The following is a 25,135-nucleotide window of genomic DNA, read 5'->3' on the forward strand; positions in this document are numbered from 1 at the left end:
GTGTATTCATAAGAAGCTTCAAGAGGAGAAGCAGGAAGAACTACAGTCCTGCAGCCTGTGGAACAGAAACCATCTTAACAGAAAGAGAGACAAGATGAAAAGGAAGAGGGCTATGTACCAGATGAAGGAACAAGATAAAACCACAGAAAAACAACTAAATGAAGTGGAGATAGGCCACCTTCCAGAAAAAGAATTCAGAATAATAGTAGTGAAGATGATCCAGGACCTCGGAAAAAGAATGGAGTCAAAGATCGAGAAGATGCAAGAAATGTTTAACAGAGACCTAGAAGAATTAAAGAACAAAGAAACAGAGATGAACAATACAATAACTGAAATGAAAACTACACTAGAAGGAATCAATAGCAGAATAACGGAGGCAGAAGAACAGATAAGTGACCTGGAAGACAGAATGGTGGAATTCACTGCTGTGGAACAGAATAAAGAAAAAAGAATGAAAAAAATGAAGACAGCCTGAGAGACCTCTGGGACAACATTAAATGCAACAACATTTGCATTATAGGGGTCCCAGAGGAGAAGAGAGAGAGAAAGGACCCGAGAAAATATTTGAAGAGATTGTAGTCGAAAACTTCCCCAACATGGGAAAGGAAATAGCCACCCAAGTCCAGGAAGCGCAGAGAGTCCCATACAGGATAAACCCAAGGAGAAACATGCTGAGACACATAGTAGTCAAATTGGCAAAAATTAAAGACAAAGAAAAATTATTGAAAGCAGCAAGAGAAAAATGACAAATAACATAACAACGGAACTCCCATAAGGTTAACAGCTGATTTCTCAGCAGAAACTCTACAAGCCAGAAGGGAGTGGCATGATATACTTAAAGTGATGAAAGGAAAGAACCAACAACCAAGATTACTCTACCCGGCAAGGATCTCATTCAGATTCGATGGAGAAATCAAAAGCTTTGCAGACAAGCAAAAGCTAAGAGAATTCAGCACCCCCGAATCAGCTCTACAACAAATGCTAAAGGAACTTCTCTAAGTGGGAAACACAAGAGAAGAAAAGGACCTACAAAAACAAACCCAAAGCAATTAAGAAAATGGTCATAAGAACATACATATCGATAATTACCTTAAACATGAATGGATTAAATGCCCCCACCAAAAGACACAGACTGGCTAAATGGATACAAAAACAAGACCCATATATATGCTGTCTACAAGAGACCCACTTCAGACCTAGGGACACATACAGACTGAAAGTGAGGGGGTGGAGAAAGATATTACATGAAAATGGAAATCAAAAGAAAGCTGGAGTAGCAATACTCATATAAGATAAAATAGACTTTAAAATAAAGAATGTTACAAGAGACAATACTGATTAAGGGATCAATCCGAGAAGATATAACAATTATAAATATATATGCACCCAACATAGGAGCACCTCAATACATAAGGCAACTGCTAACAGCTATAAAAGAGGAAATCGACAGTAACACAATAATAGTGGGGGACTTTAACACCTCACTTACACCAATGGACAGTTCATCCAAAATGAAAATAAATAAGGAAAGAGAAGCTTTAAATGACACAATAGACCAGACAGATTTAATTGATATTTATAGGACATTCCATCCGAAAACAGCAGATTACACTTTCTTCTCAAGCGCGCATGAAACATTCTCCAGGATAGGTCACATCCTGGGTCACAAATCAAGCCTCAGTAAATTTAAGAAAATTGAAATCATATCAAGCATCTTTTCCAACCACAACTCTATGAGATTAGAAATGAGTTACAGGGGAAAAAATGTAAAAAACACAAACACATGGAGGCTAAACAATATGTTACTAAATAAGCAAGAGATCACTGAAGAAATCAAAGAGGAAATCAAAAAATACCTAGAGACAAATGTCAATGAAAACACGACGAGCCAAAACCTATGGGATGCAGCAAAAGCAGTTCTAAGAGGGAAGTTTATAGCTATACAAGCCTACCTCAAGAAATAAGAAAAATCTCAAAAAAACAATCTTAACCTTACACCTAAGGGAACTAGAGAAAGAAGAACAAACAAAACCCAAAGTTAGCAGAAGGAAAGAAATCATAAAGGTCAGAGCAGAAATAAATTAAATAGAAACAAAGAAAACAATAGCAAAGATCAATAAAACTAAAAGCTGGTTCTTTGAGAAGATAAACAAAATTGATAAACCATTAGCCAGACTCATCAAGAAAAAGAGGGAGAGGACTCAAATCAATAAAGTTAGAAATGAAAACGGAGAAGTTACAACAGACACCTCAGAAATACAAAGCATCCTAAGAGACTACTACAAGCAACTCTATGCCAATAAAATGGACAACCTGGAAGAAATGGACAAATTCTTAGAAAGGTATAAACTTCCAAGACTGAACCAGGAAGAAATAGAAAATATGAACAGACCAATCACAAGTAATGAAATTGAAACTGTGATTAAAAATCTTCCAACAAACAAAAGTCCAGGACCAGATGGCTTCACAGGTGAATTCTATCAAACATTTAAAGAAGAGGTAACACCCATCCTTCTCAAACTCTTGCAAAAAATTGCGGAGGAAGGAACACTCCCAAACTCATTCTATGAGGCCACCATCACCCTAATACCAAAACCAGACAAAGATATTACAAAAAAAGAAAATTACAGACCAATATCACTGATGAATATAGATGCAAAAATCTTCAACAAAATACTAGCAAACAGAATCCAACAACACATTAAAAGGATCATACACCATGATCAAGTGGGATTTATCCCAGGGATGCAAGGATTCTTCAATATATGCAAATCAATGTGATACACCATATTAACAAATTGAAGAACAAAAACCATATGATCATCTCAAAGATGCAGAAATAGCTTTTGACAAAATTCAACACCCATTTATGACCAACACTCTCCAGAAAGTGGGCACAGAGGGAACCCACCTCAACATAATAAAGGCCATATATGACATACCCGCAGCAAACATTATTCTCAGTGGTGAAAAACTGAAAGCGTTTCCTCTAAGATCAGGAACAAGGCAAGGATGTCCACTCTCACCACTATTATTCAACATAGTTTTGGAAGTCCTAGCCACAGCAGTCAGAGAAGAAAAAGAAATAAAAGGAATACAAATTGGAAAAGAAGAAGTAAAACTGTCACTGTTTGCCGATGACATGATACTATACATAGAGAATCCTAAGGATGCCACCAAGAAACTCCTAGAGCTAATCAATGAATTTGGTAAAGTTGCAGGATACAAAATTAATGCACAGAAATCTCTTGCATTCCTATACACTAACGATGAAAAATCTGAAAGAGAAATTAAGGAAACACTCCCATTTACCACTGCAACAAAAAGAATAAAATACCTAGGAATAAACCTACCTAGGGAAACAAAAGATCTGTATGCAGAAAACTATAAGACACTGATGAAAGAAATTAAAGATGATATCAACAGATGGAGAGATATACCATGTTCTTGGATTGGAAGAATCAATATTGTGAAAATGACTGTACTACCCAAAGCAATCTGCAGATTCAATGCAATCCCTATCAAGTTACCAATGGCATCTTTTACAGAACTAGAACAACAAATCTTAAAATTTGTATGAAGACACAAAAGACCCCGAGTAGCCACATCAGTCTTGAGGGAAAAAAACGGAGCTGGAGGAATCAGACTCCCTGACTTCAGACTATACTACAGAGCTACAGTAATCAAGACAATATGGTACTGGCCCCAAAACAGAAACATGCATCAATGGAACAAGATAGAAAGCCCAGAGATAAACCCACACACCTATGGTTAACTAATCTATGACAAAGGAGGCAAGGATATACAATGGAGAAAAGACAGTCTTCTCAATAAGTGGTGCTGGGAAAACTGGACAGCTACATGTAAAAGAATGAAATTAGAACACTGCCTAGCACCATACACAAAAATAAACTCAAAATGGATTCGAGACCTAAATGTAAGACCAGACACTAAAACTCTTAGAGGAAAACATAGGAAGAACACTCTTTGACATAAATCACAGCAAGATCTTTTTTGATCCACCTCCTAGAGTAATGGAAATAAAAACAAAAATAAACATATGGGACCTAATGAAACTTGAAAGCTTTTGCACAGCAAAGGAAACCATAAATAAGACAAAAAGACAACTCTCAGAATGGGAGAAAATATTTGCAAACGACTCAACGGACAAAGGATTAATCTCCAAAATATATAAACAGCTCATGCAGCTCAATATTAAAGAAACAAACAACCCAATCAAAAAATGGGCAGAAGACCTAAATAGACATTTCTCCAAAGAAGACATACAGATGGCCAAGAAGCCCGTGAAAAGCTGCTCAACATCACTAATTATTAGAGAAATGCAAATCAAAACTACAATGAGGTATCACCTCACACCAGTTAGAATGGACATCATTAGAAAATATACAGACAACAAATGCTGGAGAGGGTGTGGAGAAAAGGAAACCCTCTTGCACCATTGGTGGGAATGTAAATTGATACAGCCACTATGGAGAACGGTATGGAGGTTCCTTAAAAAACTAAAAGTAGGGCTTCCCTGGTGGCGCAGTGGTTGAGAGTCCACCTGCCGACGCAGGGGATGCGGGTTCGTGCCCCGGTCCGGGAAGATCCCACATGCCGCGGAGCGGCTAGGCCCGTGAGCCATGGCTGCTGAGCCTGCGCGTCCAGAGCCTATGCTCTGCAGCAGAAGAGGCCACAACAGTGGGAGGCCTGCGTAACGCAAAAAAAAAAAAACCCTAAACCTAAAAGTAGAATTACCATATGATTCAGCAATCCCACTACTAGGCATATACCCAGAGAAAACCATAATTCAAAAAGACACATGCACCCCAATGTTCATTGCAGCAGTATTTACAATAGCCAGCTCATGGAAGCAACCTAAATGCCCATTGACAGATGAATGGATAAAGAAGATGTGGTACATATGTGCAATGGAATATTACTCAGCCATAAAAAGGAATGAAACTGAGTCATTTGTTGAGACATGGATGGATCTAGAGACTGTCATACAGAGTGAAGTAAGTCAGAAAGAGAAAAACAAATATCATGTATTAACGCATGTACGTGGAACCTAGAAAAATGGTACAGATGAACCGGTTTGCAGGGCAGAAGTTGAGACACAGATGTAGAGAACAAACGTATGGACACCAAGGGGGGAAAGCTGTGGGGGGTTGGGGGTGGTGGTCTGATGAATTGGGTGATTGGGATTGACATGTGTGCACTGATGTGTATAAAATTGGTGACTAATAAGAACCTGATGTATAAAAAAATAAATTAAAATTCAAAAGTTAAAAAAAAAGCTTCGGGCTTCCCTGGTGGCGCAGTGGTTGAGAGTCCGCCTGCCGATGCAGGGGATGCGGGTTCGTGCCCCGGTCTGGGAAGATCCCACGTGCCGCGGAGCGGCTGGGCCCGTGAGCCATGGCCGCTGAGCCTGTGCGTCCGGAGCCTGTGCTCCGCAACGGGAGAGGCCACAACAGTGAGAGGCCCACATACAGCAAAAAAAAAAAAAAAAGCTTCAAGAGGATTGACATATACACACTACTGTATATAAAATAGATAACTAATAAGAATCTACTGTCTAGCACAGGGAGCTCTACTCAATATTCTTTAATGACCTATATGGGAATAGAATCTAAAAAGGAGTGGAGATATGTATACGTATAACTGATTCACTTTGCTGTAGAGCAGAAACTAACACAACATTGTAAATCAACTCTACTCCCATAAAATTAATTTAAAAAAAAAAAAAAGGAAGAAAGTAGGAAGGAAGGGAGGCAAGAAGGGAGGATTTGACAAAGGAGTGAAGGCCGGTATTTCCTGGAATTCAGGACCCCACCTTGTGAAAATTCCCGGGAAATTGGGCTTTGCCTGGTGGTTGGCCTTTTCCTGGGGTGTGGCCGTGACTGCAGCCCTCCAGGGACCACTCAGTGCCTAGGCCTGGCACTGGTAGTGATGTTGCTGTGTCTCCGCCCGTGTCCCCTCAGTGCCCACCATTTCTGAGGATGCCAACCTGACTTCCAGGGGACAGGCCCTGAGACTCCACCTGAGGGCTCTCTCCAGCCACCACGCCCACTCCGCCCGGACACAGGGCAGGAGTTAACGCCCCTGAGGAGTAGCTTGCAGTCAGGACTGATGGGAGTTGAAGGGTGGATTCTCCAGGTGCCTCAGGTGAAAGAACTCGGAGTTGTGTGTCTGCACTGCTTCCCAGGGCCCCCCCAGCAGGATTAGGCTCCAGGTCCACATGTTAGTGGCTCCTTCCTTCCCTGTCTCCCTCCGCACTTCCCTACCAAGGATGCTGGCGTCACATCTATCTCTAGGGCTGCATGCAAGGGAATGCTCCTACTCCCAAGACAGCCAGGGGCATTTGCTGCTCAGCTGATTCTTCAGAAAAGGGCTCAGACTTACTGGGCCCAGAGCCAAGCTGACAGTGCAGCTGCCCAGAACGTTCCGGGTGTCCACCAGGGCCGTGGGTCTGCGCCAGAGGACAGAAGAGCAGCTGGGCTGTCTAGATGCGCAGCAGAGACCCACCCAGGAGGCTTGGCCATGCAGGGACACAGGGGTAAGGCGTCTCCAGTGGGGAGAACAGTGCCAGAAAGACGTGGAATTTAGAGTCCTCTGTTAAAAGTCCGGGAAAGCAGTACTGCACTCTTGCCACGTGCCGTGCACGTCACCAAATGCATGACCTCACTGAGTCCGCATCAGAGCCCTGTGATGTAGGCACTATTGTGCTTTCCATTTTATGGGTGGCGAAACCGAGGCACAGAGAGGTGAATTCGTTTGCCCAAGGCCACATAACTAGTATGTGGCAAAGCTGGGACTGGAACCCAGGTCTCTGGGTTCAGAGAGTCTAACTGGTTGGGGGGGGGGATACCTGGAGGAGAGGTCAGTGGGGGGAGGGGCTCCTGAACGCCAAGCAGAGGGACTTGGTTTGTCCTCTGACCCCTGGAGCTGAGGAACTAGTGGCCTGGAAGGTGGGAAGGGGAACAGCGGGGCATCTAGAGCAGGAAACCCAGGGAGACCCGTGCTCCTTTTCTGTGTGCAGCGTCCTCAGGGCAGACCGGCTGCCCTTCCATACCTGCCCATCTTGGAGAAATTTCCGTTACAAATGCCGGTGTCCTGGGACTTGGGAACTGTCCCAAGCAGCTATCTGTGGCCACACTGACGGTGAGATACACTGCCATCCACTGCCTGTCCCCTCAGTTAACCTCTTCCTTGCTGGCTGGATTGGGCCATTTATCCAGTCAGTTCTCCCTTTCAACCAGTATTTACTGAAGACACGATGGGCCTGGCGCCTTCCAGGTGCCGAGGACACAGTGCTGCAAAATGTCCAGGTTCTGTCTCAAAGGCGTCACAGTCCAGGGACGGGGAACAGAGATTTAAACTGACAATTTCAGGAAAGGATATTGTGAGCACAGAGAAGGTATATAAACGGTCTAAGTAGTCAGGGAAGTCTTCCTGGACGAGGTGGCATTGTAAGTCGAAATCGGAAGAATGGACAGGAGGAAAACTGGACAGTTTGAAGGAGGCAAGGTGAGGGATGCCATTTCTTAAGTAGTAAGAAATAAGCACTGTTCTAAGAGCTTTACATGTATTCAGTGTTAATCGCTGAAACAACCCTATGAGGCAGGTACTCTTATTATCCACATCTTACAGATGAAGTTCTGAGGCCCAGAGGGGTGACGTCAATTGCTCAAGGTCACAGAGCGGCAGGACAAGGGTTGGAACCCAGCAATCTGGCACCAGGCCGCGCCCTTCAGTTTCACGCTCTGCTGCATCTGGATGCAGGGGCTGTTCAGGGCTGTGCAGGGATGTCAGACGGTTTGCGCACAGTGAGTGAGAGAGCAGCGGAGCATGACACACCGGGAGAAGTCAGCTGGGGCTGTGGACCTTGAAGGCCCACGAGAGCCACATCAAGGAGTTTGGATGTGCTTCTTGGGGCTCTGAAGACGGAAGTGATGTGATTGAATCTGCGTTTTGGAAGAGAACCCTGCCTGCTGCATGGAGAGTGGGCGGGGCGGGGCCCGGGTGAACGAGGAAGCCGTTGCAGTTGTCTGTCTGAGAGATGATGAGGGCTTGGGCCAGGGGGGTGGCAGTGGAGATGGAGAGGAGATGGGTGCTGAGACGTTTTGAAATGGAAATGGTCAAGATCTGCTGATGGGCTGGATATGAGAGTGAGAGAAAGAGGGGGTCCGGGGGGATGGCCGGTTGCTGCTTGCCTAAGAAGGTAGAAGGTGGAGCTGGAGAACAGGGGGTGGGGGTGGCGATGTGTTTAGGTTTGGACAGGTGAGTCTCAGGAGCCGATAGGACTTCTGGGAGGAGAGGGAGAGGAGACAGCTGGACACTCGAGTCTCAAGGTCAGAAAAGGGCGATGGCCAGGGTGACCACAGATCCTGGGTGTCTGCTGTCTGTGCCCCTTTTGATCTTCCAAGTGTTGCAGTTTGCACAACGAAGTCTCCGGCCACCCTGGACATTTCTGAGCTGCCACACGACACATCTTGACATTGAGAACACCGGGGTCCAGGCTCTACCGCCTTACACACACACCTCTGGACACATCGTGTATTTTCACTCATGTGCAGAGTCTTAGCTGGTTGCAAGTAAAAACGCGACCGTGAATACGGTGGCTGGGGAGACGGCTTCATCACGGGCGAGGAGCGCTGGACTAGTTTAAAGGCCTTTGCCTCAGTCCTGCCAGACCCCCTGCACTTGTTTTAGGCCTCAGGTCCTACCAGAGGGGCTGAGAGATTTGTACCAGGAACCAAGGCTCTGTCTAAATGCCACCAAATGGGTAATTGGCAGAATCAAGTCATTTCAGTGATTTTTTTTTTAATGGCATGGTCTGTCTTTTCCATTTAAACCGTATTCCAAGGCAACCGGAGTGGGCAGCGTTTTCCCCCCCCCATAAAAAAGAGGATGCCCTACTGCAAATCCACAAAGGCAAGTCCACTCTGGGCCTATGCAAAAGGATGCCACAGGGCCTTTGCACAGTAAAGGGGCAAGTGGGACAGCACATAGCTTTCCAGTTGCATTTTGCATCTCTATCAGCATAGAGCAAAATATCTGTAGAAAGAAACCAGGGCTTTGGCTAGACGGTTGACCCCTAAGGGCAATCAACACTCTAAAACAGGATTCTGAACCTAGGAAATATCCTTCTCAAACCCCTCGCCACCGGTTTCTTTTGAAGGCTCTGTGCCTCTCACTCGGTAGAGTCCTTGGGGACACAAGTCGGGAGGCAGCTTTTCCACAGACTTCCAATCCCTGGCTCAACACACCCATCACACATCTATAGAAGGACATGACATTTTCTTGTCCCATTGCATGGTGCTTTCAGAGGCCCAAAGCAGGAAGCACTGTTGGGGTCCAAGGGGTCCGCAAGTGGCCCCCATGGTGCACAGCCCTAGAGGCACAGTGGGGGAAGGGGTTAAGAGCATGGGTTCTGGAAACAGACTGCCTGGGTTCAAATTCCACCTCCACCCCCAATGATCGGGATCTCCTCTTGCCTCAGTTTTTTCATTGGTAAAATGTGGTTGACCACTGTACCAGCCTCAGATCATTGTGGTGAGGTTATCAGAGCAAACAAATGCAAAGCGCTTAGAACAGTGCTGGCACACAGCTGGTGCTTCATGAATATCTGCTGTTATTACTAGTCATATTAGCATTTATAATAGTGCCATCAGTTATAATGCAACCTAGAAGTGGGTGCAGGTGGAGGAAACCAGGAGAAGGAACAAAGAGAAGAGGGGTGGAAACAGGGCCTCTTGGTTGCCAGGGCCTTGCTCAGAAGCCCGCAGGGGTCCATGGGATATCATTTCATTCAGACGTTTTTTTGTTTTTTTTTTTTTTTTTAACCAGAATGAAAAATGCAGGTTCTATGTCAGAAATCATTGCAAATTCCAAATTAGTGAGGTTTCATGGTCCGCGGAAAGGCGCTGGAGGGAAAATTGGTCGATGGGGCTTTTTTTTAGCTGTCTGAGCAAGCTGGCTGATTGATTGTCTCCGTCAATAGACTGTGCAGACAGCAGCCGGGGGACCGGGTGCAGGAGAGCAAATGGGAGGAAGACAGAACGCCAGTCAGCATGGGGGAGGTGGAGACACGGTCACAGTGCAAAGAGACATAGTGACACCAAAAGCTGGACCGTGTGGCCATCCTCAGTCTGGAGACCAGGGACACCAGCTACAGTTCCTTGAGAACTCTGGGCTCCCTCACTTGCTGTGTGTCCTTAGGCAAGTCACTACACCTTTCTGAGCCTCTGTTTTTCTCATCTAAAAACAACCCTTACAGTTCCCACCTCAAGGGCTTATCATGGGACTTAAATGAAACAATGTATTTTAAATATACGATGAGGTGTTGGCACAATGTAGGTGCTCACTAAACACGAGGTCCCTTTACTGTAACACAGTGAGTTGAAGAAGTTGGTATACCCATGCTCCCACCTAAGAGCTCAGAAACTGTTTAGAGGTGAGAACTCTCATCCTGAAACTGGGGGTGAATGGGCCATGCGGGTCCCTACTGTGCCACCCCAGTGTGTTCAGAAAGAGGCAAGGAGATGGGGACGACTTAGACCCAGAGGAGAATCTGACTCACAGAAATCTTTGGATTGGACAGGCTCTTCGGAGGTCACTGGGGCCAGTCCCCTGTCTTCAGGGTCCCAAGGTTCCAGGCAGGTTGGAAGCCATGCCCTCCTCAAAGATGACTGTGAAAGAATGATCCATAAGGCTCCTCACCAGCAGAAATTCTTTCTCTGATGGGAGCTACCAAGTCTCTCTCAGTGCTAACTGCAATTATAATAGTAAGACATTGTGCTTAGCTTAATAACTATATATTTCCCACAACTACACCAATACATAAGGTATTATCCCCATTTTAAAAATGAGAAAACTGAGGCTTAAAGAGATGAGGGACCTTGGTCGAGGGTATGCTGCGATATCTTGGAGCAAAGAGAGTGCAGAATTTATTTCTATGGGGAAATGGGCTCGGGGTGGGGGGGTCAGAAACAGCTGAGCGGAGCCTTGACGGCTGAGGGAGGCTTTTCCTGGCAGAGAAGGGAAGAGAGGGCACTGCGGGAAAGAGGGACCAGCTTGAGCAGACAGCGAAGCTGAGAGACTCTGCCCCGAAGGCTATTTACAATGAAAAGTTCCAGTTACACTGACAGCTCACGTTGACGAAGTGCTTCCTCTGCACCGGGAATGGCGTTCAGCACTTCACGTGCACCACCTCTACGAGCTGGACGCTACCACTTACCCCTTTCTGCAGGAGAGAGATGAAGTGACTCGTCCAAGATCACAGCTTGAGAACAGCAAAAGCAGCTTTGAAGCTGCAGTCTGCCTGATCACAGAGCTCCTGTGGCTCCCGGTTGCTTAGGTGCTGTCTGTGGCCAGCAGAGGCACGGCAGAGCTGAAAAAGCCCTGTGCCCACGTGCTGGGGGCTCCTAGCCGACCCTGCCACAATCCTTCCCCACCCCCCACCCCCCAAGCCCTCCTGGAGCCCGGGGACCCATCAGGGTTGGTGGGAGATAGATAGTCTTGAAGCTGACTGCCTACTAAAGATAAAGGTTTGACTTTTAAAAGGCAGGTAAAAACCCCAGCAGAGGGACAGACCTTTCCCATCAACTCCTTCATCAGAATTACTGTGGAGGAGCCGTTTTCTACAGGTGGTACAGCTGGCTGCCTGGGCCGGCATTGAGAAATGGCCACTGCCGGGTAAAGACAGAGGACTGGTCTCTCCAGAGATCCCTCTCTCCCACAGGAAGTCCTTTGTCAGGGAGGAATGACAATGGCAAAGGAGGGGCCTCTGGGACAAGCCTAAAGGAGGATGAATGGGAAGGGTGTGACCTGAGAACTCACGGTGCGGGAACTTCGGAGGTGGAGTCTTTTGAGAGCTTTCTGCTGATTGGTGGAGTTGTGATTGGACCAACCCGTCCACTCGTTCTGCCGCCGTCCTCCTCCTCCGCATCCACCTCATCACCATTATCGTCAAAGAACGTCAAATAGCTTCATCAAATAACATATATTGGGCATTTGTTATGTGTCCATAAAATGTGCTAAACATTTTACAGCCGTCTTATGAGGCAAGTGATATTAACATACCCATGAACATTTGCCGTCCTCAGCTGGGAAAACGTTGAAGGTTTAATGATACTAAGTAACTTCCGCTGGGTAAACATAGCCTGGAAGTAGCAAAGCAGAGCGTCAAGCCCATGTCTGTTTGAACAAACACAGCACTTAACTATTGTTTTGCATTTAGTAGTTTGGCAGAGGAAAACTTGGTCTGGGTCTGTCTTCGATGGAATTCACGAGAAATTAAGCCTGAGACAGCGATTTGGATGCACAGACTTATTGAGGGTGTGCTCCCAGGAGACAGGGAGAGAGGAGGCAAGCTAGGGCAGTATACAGAAAGCTAAGAAAAGATGTAGTTTCAGCTAGACTCTCGCCTCAGCCTGATCCCACAGGGAGCTCTAGAGTGTGAATTGTATTACCTTGCCGCAAAGGGGAAGGTCGTTTGTACTCCCAAGTCAGTCGTAGGCTATGGGATGCCTTGCCACCCGCCAGGGGTGGATATAACCTTCTTGGAAGTGGGGGGGGGGGGTGTGCCTGTGAGGTATTTGTAGCCAACACTCAAACTGACTAAGATCTGAGCAACAGCTTTCACTACAGCTGCAGAAGAACTGATCGGTGCTCCCTGTTCAGCCCCTAACTCGCCAAGTGTCCTGGAACGTAGCACTGGCCCCTCTCTGGACCTCAGCTTCTCCTGGGTAGAGTTCCAAGGGCTGGCTCAGCTCTGACAAGTTCCGGCTCTGTGATCAGGCAACACAGCCACTGCCCCAGCCTGCAATCTCTGTTTCTGAAACCCAGGAGGAGAGATGGAGCCCCTGGGGTGGTTAAAACAGCGTAAGGCGAGGTGTCTGACAGCTTCCCCCGCTGAAGCCCTTTATCTCACTTCTCTGCTGTGTTATTTTAAAACTAACGAGCCCAGACCCCAGGAGCTTGCCGCCTGCCCACCGCCTGCCATCGAGATGTGTGGCTTGTCCACTCTGTCCTCTCTACAGATTTTAGCGGTAGCTTACTCTCTGCTTGTTAGGAATTTTCTACCAAACCTCAGCCCCCGAAAGGGGGGACGTGTGTGTTGTGTGTGTCTGCGGGAACACACAGTCGGTCCTCACTGCACCACGTTCCCCGACGCCCTCCCTCGTCACCACCCCCACCTCTGTAGTTCAGCCGATGAAGGGGCCCAGTTGGTTGCCCCGGGAAGACAGGACGAGATCAATTCATCCCTGGGCTATCGAGAGAGAAAAGCCAGGACACGGCAGCAAATGGGTAGCCCCACTCAGCTTGGTGGTGGGGAGCAAGGCTCCAGTGTAGGGAGGATCTCCGGGGACACTCAAGGGCCCCCTGACCTCCCTGCCCTTTCCCTGCCCAGAATCCCTTGTCTTGGGCTGTCTGGTGAAAGGGAATCCGAACGAGCAGTGAGGCTGGTGAACAATGTGATCTCTCCCTGGTACTTGAAGTGCCACCGTGTGCCAGGAACTATAAGTGCTGGGCACGCGTCGTGCCATTTCATGCTCACAACCGTCCTGTGAGGTGCAGACAACCTGCGATTTCACCAGAGAGGTGAAGAGACTCGCCCAAGGTCATGCCTTTGAGCACGGTGAGAGCCCAGTCTAGCCACTGTGCCCTGGCAGCCCTCCCCGGACAAGCAGCTCAGCCCCCTCTGTGCCACCTGTCTTGTTTCCTGCAGGCGCTGGTGCCCTGTCTCTACTCAGGACTCCTCCTCTCTTGGGTCACTTTCACCACCACCACCCCCCCATGAGAGTTTCTTACGTCCCTACGCCTTGTCTTCCTCCGGGCTGTGGGCTTCTTGAGGGAAAGACTCACGTCCGGACCATCTTGAAATGACCCTCCACCAGAAGCAAAGTGATGCCTAGCAGATGAGTGAATGAGTGACTAATGCATCAGTGAATAAATGAATAGCTAATGAAGAAATAGATGAATGAATGCATTAACAATAAACGAATCACTGCATCTAAAGGAATGAATTGGAGGAATCAGACATTGTATGAGTATATTTGAAGAGCCAGTCTGCCAGGCTGGGACACTTCCATGGGGCCATTTTGTTACTCTGAAACCCCGCCGGTCCAACCCCCTCAGAGCTTACCTTCGTCCTCAGTTTCCCACTTCACTCTAGCCACGTGCTCCCGGTTACCCCCCAGAAGAGCCAACCTTCTGGCTTTCAACACCATCTAAATACTAACATCACTCAAGGGCTTTTCCCCGGGGCTGTTGTCTCCTCTGAACTCCAGTCTCCTGTATCCAACTGTCCACCTGCCATCTCCACGAGGCGGTGTCTAACTAGCATCTCAAAGTGAACATGTCCAGAACTGAGCTCTGGGGCACCCTTACAAAACACCCCTCACCTGCAGCTCTCCCCGCCCAGTCAACGGCAGCTCATCTGAGACCCTGACTTAATGAGAACTTGGTCATCTAAGCGTCGTCCCCGTTGCTCGGACCAGAACCCTTGGAGTCACCCGGGAACAAACCTGGTTGATTCCAACTTCCGTATCTGTCCCGAGACCGACCGCCTCTCCGCCGCCCCAGCGATAACACGGACCCTGGCCCTCATCTCCTCTCCTGTGGTTGCTGCAATAATCTCCTCGCGGGTCTTCCTGCGTTCATCCCAGCTCCCCGGCTATCCACGCTCAGCAAGCTGCCAAAGAGATCCTTTACACCCCAAGCCAGATTACATCGCTTGTCTGCTTAGAACCCTCCAACGGCATCTCACCTCACTCAGAGAAAAGAGCCAAGGCCCTGCAGTAGCCCACCAGAACATGACCTGAGCCCTCCTTACCCTTCTGACATCGCCCCCTCCTCTCGTCCCCTTTGCTGCCTCACTTCCAACCTCAGGGTGTCTAGTGTGTTCCAACTTCAGGGCCTTTGCCTTGGCTGTGCCCTCTGCCTATTTCGAGCTTTTCCAGGCTCACTCCCTCATCATCTCCAAGTCTCACTCAAATGTTCCCTTCTCCGTGAAACCTTCTCTGATCACACCGTCTAAAACCACATCCGCCTCCTGGCAGCATTTCCAGTTCCCCTTCTCCGTCTCCCTTTCTTTCGTTCCTTCTTTCTGGAACAGCCTTCTTTGCCTTTGAACACGCTCCATAGTTACCATGCAGTTCTGCTTATCTTCTGCTCTCCTCTTCACACTCTGCCCGTTCCAGGAGAATACTAGCTCTGCCAGGTAGAGAGTGTTTTCTGCTGGAGACACTGCTGTGTCTCCAGTGCCTAGAACATGCCCCACAGATAGCAGGGGCTCAATAAATATTTGTTGTGTCAGTGGCTGAATGAAGGATACGTGCACGGTCCCTGACAGCACCTCCTGGGACCAGCCGTTACTCTCTCAGCTCTTGAACCAAGGCTCCTCCTGCTCCAGACTGAAGGCTTCCTATGAGGCTGAGGGCTTCTTCCCTCTTCCCAGCAGATCTTGCTTGCTTGGCGCCTCCTCTAGCAGTAGCCTAGTAATGATGCCCCAAAGGGACTCATCTAGCACAGTCCCTCCCAGGGCAAGAAAAAATCTCATCAGCAATTTTCCCTGCGTGGAGAAATCCAAACCCTGTCTGCAATTCCAGCTGATAGAAAGGTCTTGCAGTTGCCCTTGGGCCGGAGCGAGAGGTGTTCTTTTTTCCTGTGGTGACACAGCTGGGTGGAATCAGGGCATGAAGCCAGGTCAGTAGAACTGCAGGACCTCTGCACTCTCCCAGCATCGCCTGATTACCCTTCACACCGTGCTCAAGGGGGAAACCACAACATTTTGGAATTCAGCCACCTCCCAAGCTGGGGGCAGCCCGCATGTCAGACAACACCAAGAATCCCATTCAGTCCCCTTCTTGGCACTTTGAACCCTCGCTAGGCAAATAGGCAATTGACAGGCCAGCCTGTGAAGGCAAAAGGACTGGGTGGGCTGGGGGTGGATTGCAGGGCAGTGGGTTGTGTTCCGTGATGAGAGTTCAAAACCCAGGCAGGCTGGGGGCCTGACCTGCCTGGCTGGGCTGGGTAAGAAGTGCTGAGCTGATTTTTCTCCGTATGGTTCTTTTGTCTCTTGACCTGAACTTGGGAACTGGATGGGTTTTTGTTTTCTTTTTTAAAATTTAATTTATTTACTTATTTTTGGCTGCATTGGGTCTTCATTGCTGCGCGCAGGCTTTCTCTAGTTGCGGCGAGCGGGGGCTACTCTTCGTTGCGGTGCGCGTGCTTCTCACTGTGGCGGCTTCTCTTGTTGCGGAGCACGGGCTCTAGGTGCACAGGCTTCAGTAGCTGCGGCACGCGGGCTCAGGAGTTGTGGCTTGCGGGCTCTAGAGCGCAGGCTCAGTAGTCGTGGTACATGGGCTTAGTTGCTCCGTGGCATGTGGGATCTTCCCGGACCGGGGCTCGAACCCGTGTCCCCTGCATTGGCAGGCGGATTCTTAACTGCTGCGTCACCAGGGAAGTCCCAGGAACTGGACAGTTGTTGATGTACAAGAGTGTTTACCACGCACACCTACACGTGTTCACACACTCATGTGCTCTCAGCCCTGGGAACTGAACTAAACCGTTCTCACCAGTTGCCTGAGGACAGAGGGTGCTAGAAAGCTGGATCAGTCCAAATCGTTTGTAAAATCTGCAACCTGGCTGCTCAGAGTATGGTCCGTGGAGCAATAACGTCTCCTGGGACTTGGTTAGAAATGCAGAGCTCAGGCCCTAACCCAGACCTACTTAATCGGCATCTGCAGTCTATCAAGATCCCCAGGTGATACACGTGAAGGTGTGAGAAGCACCTGCCCACTTGGCCCTGAAGAATCTAGCCCTGTCTGCCTCCTTAGTCTCAGCTCCTGTTTTTTTCTGCTCTCCCACATTCATTGCAGCTTTTTTTTTTTTTTTTTTTTGTGGTATGCGGGCCTCTCACTGTTGCGGCCTCTCGCATTGCGGAGCACAGGCTCCGGACGCGCAGGCTCAGCAGCCACGGCTCACGGGCCCAGCCGCTCCGCGGCACGTGGGATCCTCCCGGACCGGGGCACGAACCCGCGTCCCCTGCATTAGCAGGCGGACTCTCAACCACTGCGGCACCAGGGAAGCCCCATTGCAGCATTATTTACAATAGCCAAGACGTGGAACAACCTAAGTGTCCATGGATAAAGACAATGTGATATATATCATATATATATCTGATAGATAGATAGATAGATAGATAGATAGATAGGTGAAACGGAATTCAGCCATAAAAAGAAGGAAACCCTGCCATTTGTAACAGCATGCATGGACCTTAAGGGCATTATGCTAAGTGAAATAAGCCAGTCTCAACTCTTACCTTCCATCCTCCACCCCAACTATGTCTTCCAACTTACTACTTCCTCTGCAGTTCCTTGAAGTGCATTGCTCTGTCCTGGTGCCTGACCTTTGCACATGACCAATTTCCGTATATCTTGTAGGAAGCTTTTCACAGCCACCTGCCCATGTTCGCCAGGCTGGATTAGGTGGTTTTTCTGTGGTTCCATGGTCCTCTGAGCTTCTCCCCACCAGAGAACTTACTGTACGATCTTGTAATCCTCAGTTGAGGAATCAGTGTTCCTTTTCCAGGCTGGAAATTCCTCGAGGACACAGATAAGTTTTAGTTACTGTTGGGTCCTTGAAATCTGATACCAAGTTAGGCGTTCCGTAAACAGCTGTTGAATAAATGAATGAAATAATGAGGGAAACGCCAGCCTCATAAAGCTTGTTTTCCTTCTCATTCAGTTCTTACTAAGCTGAGCGTTGTGGTTCCCACATGCACATGATGCCTCCCACGGTGGCTCTCTGGAGTCCCCTAATCTTCCCCGAAGCTCCTGCGCTTCTTCCAATTGTGAGAGCAAAGCTCAGAGAATCACAGCTCCCTCAGAGTATCCCCAACCAGGCTTAACTAACCTTGAAAAGGACTTGGTATCAAGACATCAGGCCGGGATATTAACAGGGCCCAGACTGAAGTCCCAGGAGCCAAGGCACAAATCAGCCAAATCCATCTCACCCAAGGGCTGGCTCAGCCCAACGATAAACCTTGGGTTCCCTGCTGGACCCGTGAGCCGAGGGTCTGCGCCTTCATTGTCTACTGAAACGGGGAGACAGTAGGTGTCTGGCTAAGTGCGGGGACAAGGGCGGATCATTCACAGCCCTGGATGCGAGTGCAGAACAAGAGTCTTGGATGGGAAGCAAGTTCCTTTGCTTCCCCAGGCCTCAGTGTCTTCCTGTGAGTAGTGGGGATAAGTTCACCAAACTGAGTATCTTACCGAGAGCGTTGTCAGCATCTGTTGAGACACTGGATTTGCAAGTGTTCTACACCCAGGAGAAGCTATTAGTGGGATGGGGAAAGTAAGTGTCAGGGATGTCCCGAATCTAATGGCCAAGTGCCACTTCTGTTTGTGGAATATAAGAGTCAGGCCAGAGGCTTGAGATACAGGCCCTTCTCCAAACACATGAGGCAAATCCCTGTCATACAGGGAAATGACTAACTTTCACCCTATGCCCCCACTTATTATTTCCTTATGTTTTCAGAGTGTTTTCCAGATTGCTCTCCTTTTTTCTCAGCTGATTCTCATAAACAAACAGGGCATCTCGTGCTCTTGCCATATACTACCCTTGGGTCTCAGTTTCTCCATCTGTATAGTGGGGGTGGCCATGCCTGCTCCTGGGTTTCTTTGGAAGCTTACACGAGATGACACAGAGAAGGGCTTAGCCCGGTGCCTGGCACGGAGTAGGTGCTTGATAAATGCCAGCTGTTGTTTTGATCAAAGGACGTGGAAAGAGCACTGGACTGGGGGGTCAGAAGGCCACAGTTCAAGATGAAGCTCTGACGTGAGTCGTCCTGTGGCCTTGGGCAAGTCTCCTCTCTTCTTGGGACCTCAGTTTCCTCATTCCGCACAGAGGTGGGCAGGGGCCGGTGTCCTCACTCCCCTCCCCCATTGTTTGTCTCTGATTCCCCAAATGGTGTTTAACTCACACTAGGGCTCGAGGCACCCGACCGACCGGCTGAGTGAGCGCTTTGTTGGAGTCAGGAGCTTTGATGGGGGAAGCAGGGAAGCAGCTAGGGAGCCAGTCATCTTGGAGAGTTTTGCGGAAAGTTCAGCCCTCTTATCAGAGGCTGTGAATCTGCTGGTTGCCATGACGACGAAGAGCAGCATCTAAGCTCCAGGTTGCTGATTAGCGGGAACCCAGCGAGCAAGCGGGGAGGCCTTGAGGAATGCAGCACTTGTGGCTCCCTCCCTCCTTCTGTGAAGTGGAGTGCACTAGCCCTTGACTTCACTGTTTTAGCCGTCCCCTGAAGAGCTCGCCTTCTTTAAAGTACTTTTTTTAATGCAACATCAAAGGGCTGCATGGAAAAAAACGAGGCAGCTGCCTGTACCCCTCAGCAAGGATGGAACACAGAATTTTTCTGAAAGCCCTGCAAGGATGCAAAGCTGTAGGCAAAGAAGGAAGATGGGTGGGGCTAAGGGGGTGGAGGTACCATGGCCGAGGTCTGAGTCCACTGAAGTGCTGTGTGGCCTCAGACTGGTCCTTCTCCCTGGACCTCTGCTTCTTTATATGTGAGGAGAGTTGGCATCTGACCCGTGGTTCTCACATGAGATTGGTCATCGGAATTGATTTGTAAATTCATTTATCCAACAGCTGTTTCCTGAGCAAGAGGGCATGCTGTCTGTGCCAGGCCCGAGATCCTTGGGGATTCGGTGGCGAGAGAAGAGACTAGTTCCCACTCTCAGGAAGCTTACGTTCTGGTCCAGAAGGCAAACGGTTAGCAAATAAACATGGAAAACGGTCATTTCAAATAGTAACAAGTACTGTGAAGGAGGGAAGGCACAGCAGGCCACTGTGATGGTGGCCTGTGATGAGAGGAGCACGATTACGTGAGGGGATAAGGGAGGGCTTCTCTGAGGAGATGAAATTTGAGTGAAAAGAAAGAGCCGGCCATGCAGATAGCTGGAAGAGGAACAGCATACCAGGTGGAGGGAACAGAGAGAGCAAAGTCTCTGAGTAAGGACCCTGTTCCCTTTGAGGAACAGCAAGAAGGCCATGTGGCCAAAGTAGAGTAAGGGACGGGGAGAGGGGTAGGAGACGGGGTCTAGAGGGACAGAGGCCAGATCATTCCGAGCCTTTGAATCCCAATCATCAGTTTGGATTTCTTCTTGACCTAATAGAAGGTGGATTACCTGGGATGTTTCTTTGAGTTGCAGGTTCCCACGTTTCATCCTTGGAGACTCTGATTTATTATGGCTATGATGGGACCTAGGAATCTGTATTTTTTTAAGTTCCTTAGGGGCCTCTGATACTGTGCCATGTTTAGCAGAGCCTGGACTCCATGATCCCCGAGTCTCTTTCAGTTTTAAAAAAGCTAAGAAGCAAAGTATCAGAACACACTTAAAAAAAATCTAAAAATCTTACATTAGGAAGAATTCCTTTCATCTTTCCCTCACCGCTCCCTGTCAGCCTGGTAGAATTAATTCTGTTTTTGTTTGTGTTATGATCCCAGGTGAGGTAGCCAATACCAGGAAGGGGAAGCCAGTGCTATTGGGGAAAAAAAAAAAAGAGCTACCACATCAGGGAGTGTCAAGCTATAAGCTGCAGCAACTCCATTATACCTCTCTCCTCATCAAGCCATCGTCAGGGTTTCCATCGCTGCTTCTCCACCCTGCTGCTGGCAGCAATGGATGAGGCGTGGTCCCTGCCCTAAGCCTTGTCCGCCAGTGCCTGGCAGTAGTATCCCCCAGCTTTCCCTGCACTGGGGATAACCCATGCCTCTATTAGCACAAGTCACTGAGACCTTCCATCCAATGCCAGCACTGTTTGTCATGTATTTATTCACTGCCAAAGTCCTCACATCAGCTCAGTTTCTGCCTAGTGCAAGGTTGCCTCAGGCACACATTTGTGTCTTGGTTTCCTGTAATTCTCCAGGAAGTCCAAAATGCCATCCTCGTGTGTGTGTCCAACTCAAGACTCTGCTGGGCAATACGCAGCCATTGATAAACTCGCTGATCACTAAGTCATTGCAGTAGAGCCTCCTGATCTCTTTCTTCCCTTCCTTTGAGTGTCCGAAGCCTGTGGAGCGAACCTTCTGAAATGTAAGCCAGACCACATCACCCATCGTAGCCGCGTGGGACCCAAAGGTCCTCCATGACCTATGTAGTCCAGGCTTTGCTAAACCTGGCACAGTATCAGAGGCCCCCAAGGAACTTTTTAAGAATACAGATTCCTAGGTCCCATCAAAGAGCTCATCTCTGATCTCTCCTCTTATCACTCTAACCCCTGCTTGCTATTCTCTGTATATGCCAAGTGTCTTTGAACTTGCTGTTCCTTCTGCCTAGGACATACTTCCACTGATTGCGGATACGTGTACAGAAGTTGTATATTACTGAGCAACAAAATACTCCAAATCTTTGTGGCTTAAAACAACAATAAGCAGTTATGTTTTGCAGTTCCTGTGAGTCAGGAGTTTGGCTGGGTGACTGACTCACCACTCTCATGAGATGGTGGTCAGATGTCAGCCACGGCTGCTGTCTTATCTGAAGGCTTGACTGCAGCCGGGGGACCCACTTCCAGGGTGGCTCAGTCACATGGCTGATAGTGCTGGCTGTTGGCAGGAGGCCTCAGTTCTGTCACACGGGCGTCTCCACAGGGCTGCTTGAGTGTCCTCACAACATGGCAACCAGCTTCCTTCAAAGTGATCAATCCAAGAGGAAGAGGCAGAAGTTGCCTTCATGACCTAGTCTTGGAAGTCACATATCATCACTTTTAATTCAGTCTGTTCATTATAAGTGAGTCACTAGCCCATCCAGTATTCACAGGGATGGAAATTAGGCTCCAGCTTTTTTTTTTTTCTCTTTTTTTAAAATTTATTTATTTTTTATTGAAGTATAGTTGACTTACAATATTGTGTTAGTTTCAGGTGTACAGCAAAGTGATTCCATCGTGTGTGCGTGTGCGTGTGTGTGTACACACACACACACGCACGTGCACACACACACACATATAGATATTCTTTTTCAGATTATTTTCCCAAATAGGTTATTACAAAATATTGAGTATAGTTCACCGTGCCATACAGTAGGTCCTTGCTGTTTATCTGTTTTCTATATAGTAGTGTGTATCTGTTAATCCCAAACTCCTAATTTTTCCCTCCCCCCGCTTTCCCCTTTGGTAACAGTAAGTTTGTTTTCTATGTCTGTGAGTCTATTTCTGTTTTGTAAATAAGTTTATTTGTATCGGTTTTTTTAGATTCCACATATAAGTGGTATCATATGATATTTCTCTTTCTCTGTCTGACTTTCTTCACTTAGTATGGTAATCTCCAGGTCCATCCATGTTACTGCAAAAGACACTATTTCATTCTTCTATATGGCTGAGTAGTATTCCATCATATATATACCACATCTTCTAGGATTCAGCTTTTGATGGTATGAGTGTCAAAGAATTTGTGAACACATTTTAAAACCAACACAAACTGCAAGGTTAGTCTCTGATCCTTCAAGTCTCCACTCTCTTGTTACTTCCTGAAAAAGGCCTTCCCTGATTACTGTATACGAGGTAACAGTCACCCCTCCCATTTCCTAGCCCCATTCCACTGATTTATTCTCTCCATAACTTATTACCAACAAATAAGCCATATTGTTACTTTCTTGTGTGTTTATTACCTGCTTTTCCATCTGTAACCTAAACTCCATGATCTCGGGGAACACCTGTGTCTTGTTTGCTGCATCGCCGGACTTAGAACTGGCCTGGACACACTGCAGGCACTCAGGGAATAGGCGTTAGTGAATGTTGGGTTAGCCTTGGCTAGGACAGGTGTGGGGAGAGGCAAACCTTGCTGGAGGCTGGGCAGAAACTGCAAGCTTTGAGTTATCTGAAAAGAGCCAGGGCGGCATTGCACACAGAGAGACCGGAGGAAACGCAGGCATGGAAATGGAACCCTCATCGTGGGAGAAGGGGTGCAGGGAGGTGTAGGGAAAACCGGAGTTCTAGTAGCATGGAGTTGGCAGTGAGGAGGGCTGGGCAGACCCGCCTAGAATCTCCATCCTTCCTGAGCTTGAAGTATCCCCCAGCTCTGCTTCTAAAGATGCACCAATAAGCGGCTGACAGAGAAGGATGTGTTTTGCTGCCCTTCCTTCAATATTGACCAGGCTTGGCCTGCGCTCCTGGCAGCCCTAAGGAGCAGGGGCCTTATCAGATGCATTCATCCCAAGTCATAAAACCGATCTTGATGCACTGGCTGCAGGAGCTCGGTGCAGGAGACATGCTAATGCCTTTGGTCAATGCTTGACCTGGGATTTGCAGGCAGGGACGCTCGCTGGGTGGTGCCAGATCCACCTGTGGCTCTCAGACTCCTGACTGAATGACAGGAGCCAGGAGACTTGAGTGACAGCTTCTTCAAAGACTGAGTAACTAAGCAACTTCCTTTCCCTCTCTGGGACTCAGAGAAGGAGGTGGGACCACAGGTAATTTCCCTGTGTTATTTGGACCTCATCTCAAGAGGCAGGGAAGAGAACTTCAGGCCTTCATGGGAACTGCCATCCCAAGTAGGTGAGCTCACACCTGCTAAGGACACCAAATGGGAGGTTTGGTTCACAGAGAAGTAAAGGGAAAGGGAAGTGATATTTCTTAGGCCTTCCTGTCTGCTTATATTATCTCATTTTATCTTCACAACAACTCAACAATGTATGGACTGATATTATTCCCTATTTTATAGTTGGGGAAACTGCAGCTCAGAGAGGTTGAGGGACTGATCCCAGGACCTAGAGTTACTAAACCGTGAAGATAGTGTTTAAATGAAGCTGTCTCTGTGCCATACACAGATAAGGCAGAAAAGTGGGATAGAAATGGCAAAGGAGAGTTTGAACTAATCCTGTACTGCTTTGGCCTCCAATTAAGTCTTGAGGAAGGAAGTAAAATGCTGGTTTCCAGCTTCTCCCTGTGATTCAATCAGGTTAGGCTGGGCTATGCTGCAGTAACAAGTAAATCCCTAAACCTCAGTGGCTTAACCTAACTAAGGCTTATCTCTGTCATGCAAAGTCTGATGTGGTCCAGGCATCTCTCCTCCATCAAGTAGCTTCCCCTTTTGGAATGCGTGGCCTCCAAAGTCACTGTGACAGAGGGAGAGAGAGCTGGAGGTGACACACTGATCTTACTGCCTCAAACTGGGAACAATACATATCACTCCCATTCAGAGACCATTGACCCTTGCTGATGTTATGGCCCCAACTTAACTCCGAGGGAGGTTGGAAATATTCTGACATCTGTGAAGGTTTGATGAACGTTAAGAATCTCTGTCGTATCCTGACACTTTTGCCTCCTTATTTCCTCCCCTCCAGGACAGAACCCCAGAGCAGCCCCATGGTCCCAGCTCAGGATGGACCCTCGGAAAAGTTGAGCCAGCCTCTGGCCACTGAGGTCTTGGGCTCCAACAGCTGGGAGAGAGGCAAAGCCTGCCAGGAGGCCAGTCCTGCCAGAGCACACAGGTGAGACCCTGCCCCCGCCCCCCTCTTCAGTCTAGCAGGGAAGTTCAACTCGAGGATGGAGAAACGAAGTTTGTCTCTCTGACCACTCTTCCCCTCTCGCTTTTGCAAGTTCCTCTCTGAGATCCTTAAATCAGATCAAAACCCATCTGAGAATGAGATGGAAGCTATGAATGCCAAGAATACTCCCCAAATTCTGTGTACCATTTCAGAGGGCTCATAGACCCCTGAGGCTTATGAACAGGAGTCTCTAGTTAAGAGCCTGAATCCAGAGGCAGTGGCTTAGGAAGCCAGAGCAGCTTTCATGGACGAAGTCTGCTCCTCCACCCAGGGTGCCCTCTACCCGGGCTGGCTACAGGCTTTAGTTAGTTAGGCCGTGATTTCAATGAGGGAGAAACAGTTAAGTCCTATCAGCTTGAAGAAGTGAAGTTCAACATCAGTTCTGGAGGATTTTCCCCAGAAACAGAAAAAAAAAAAAAAAAAGTTGTTTCCATAAGAGGCTGGAGGAGATGGAGAGAGAAGGGGCGGGGAAGGGAACTTCCATACTTTCAAAACATCGACTCCTAGACAGCCAAAGGGGACTTAGTGTGTTGTAGGGACTTGCGTTCAAACCTGCACACCATCACTTACTAACTGAGTGA

At 48.1% G+C, this 25,135-nt stretch overlaps 1 protein-coding gene across 1 annotated transcript in view; it reads left to right on the top strand.

Annotated features, from left to right (window-relative positions):
• SRRM4 (serine/arginine repetitive matrix 4) overlaps positions 1 to 25,135 on the top strand; it is a 171,829-nt gene that overhangs the window by 91,112 nt on the left and 55,582 nt on the right. Inside the window, exon 2 of the mRNA XM_067014659.1 lies at positions 24,351 to 24,497. Coding sequence (XP_066870760.1) covers positions 24,351 to 24,497 — 147 coding nt within the window. The remainder of the gene's footprint in view (positions 1 to 24,350; positions 24,498 to 25,135) is intronic.

This window comes from Kogia breviceps, chromosome 15 (assembly GCF_026419965.1).
Source record: "Kogia breviceps isolate mKogBre1 chromosome 15, mKogBre1 haplotype 1, whole genome shotgun sequence".
In the NCBI taxonomy this organism is placed as follows: Eukaryota; Metazoa; Chordata; class Mammalia; order Artiodactyla; family Physeteridae; genus Kogia; species Kogia breviceps.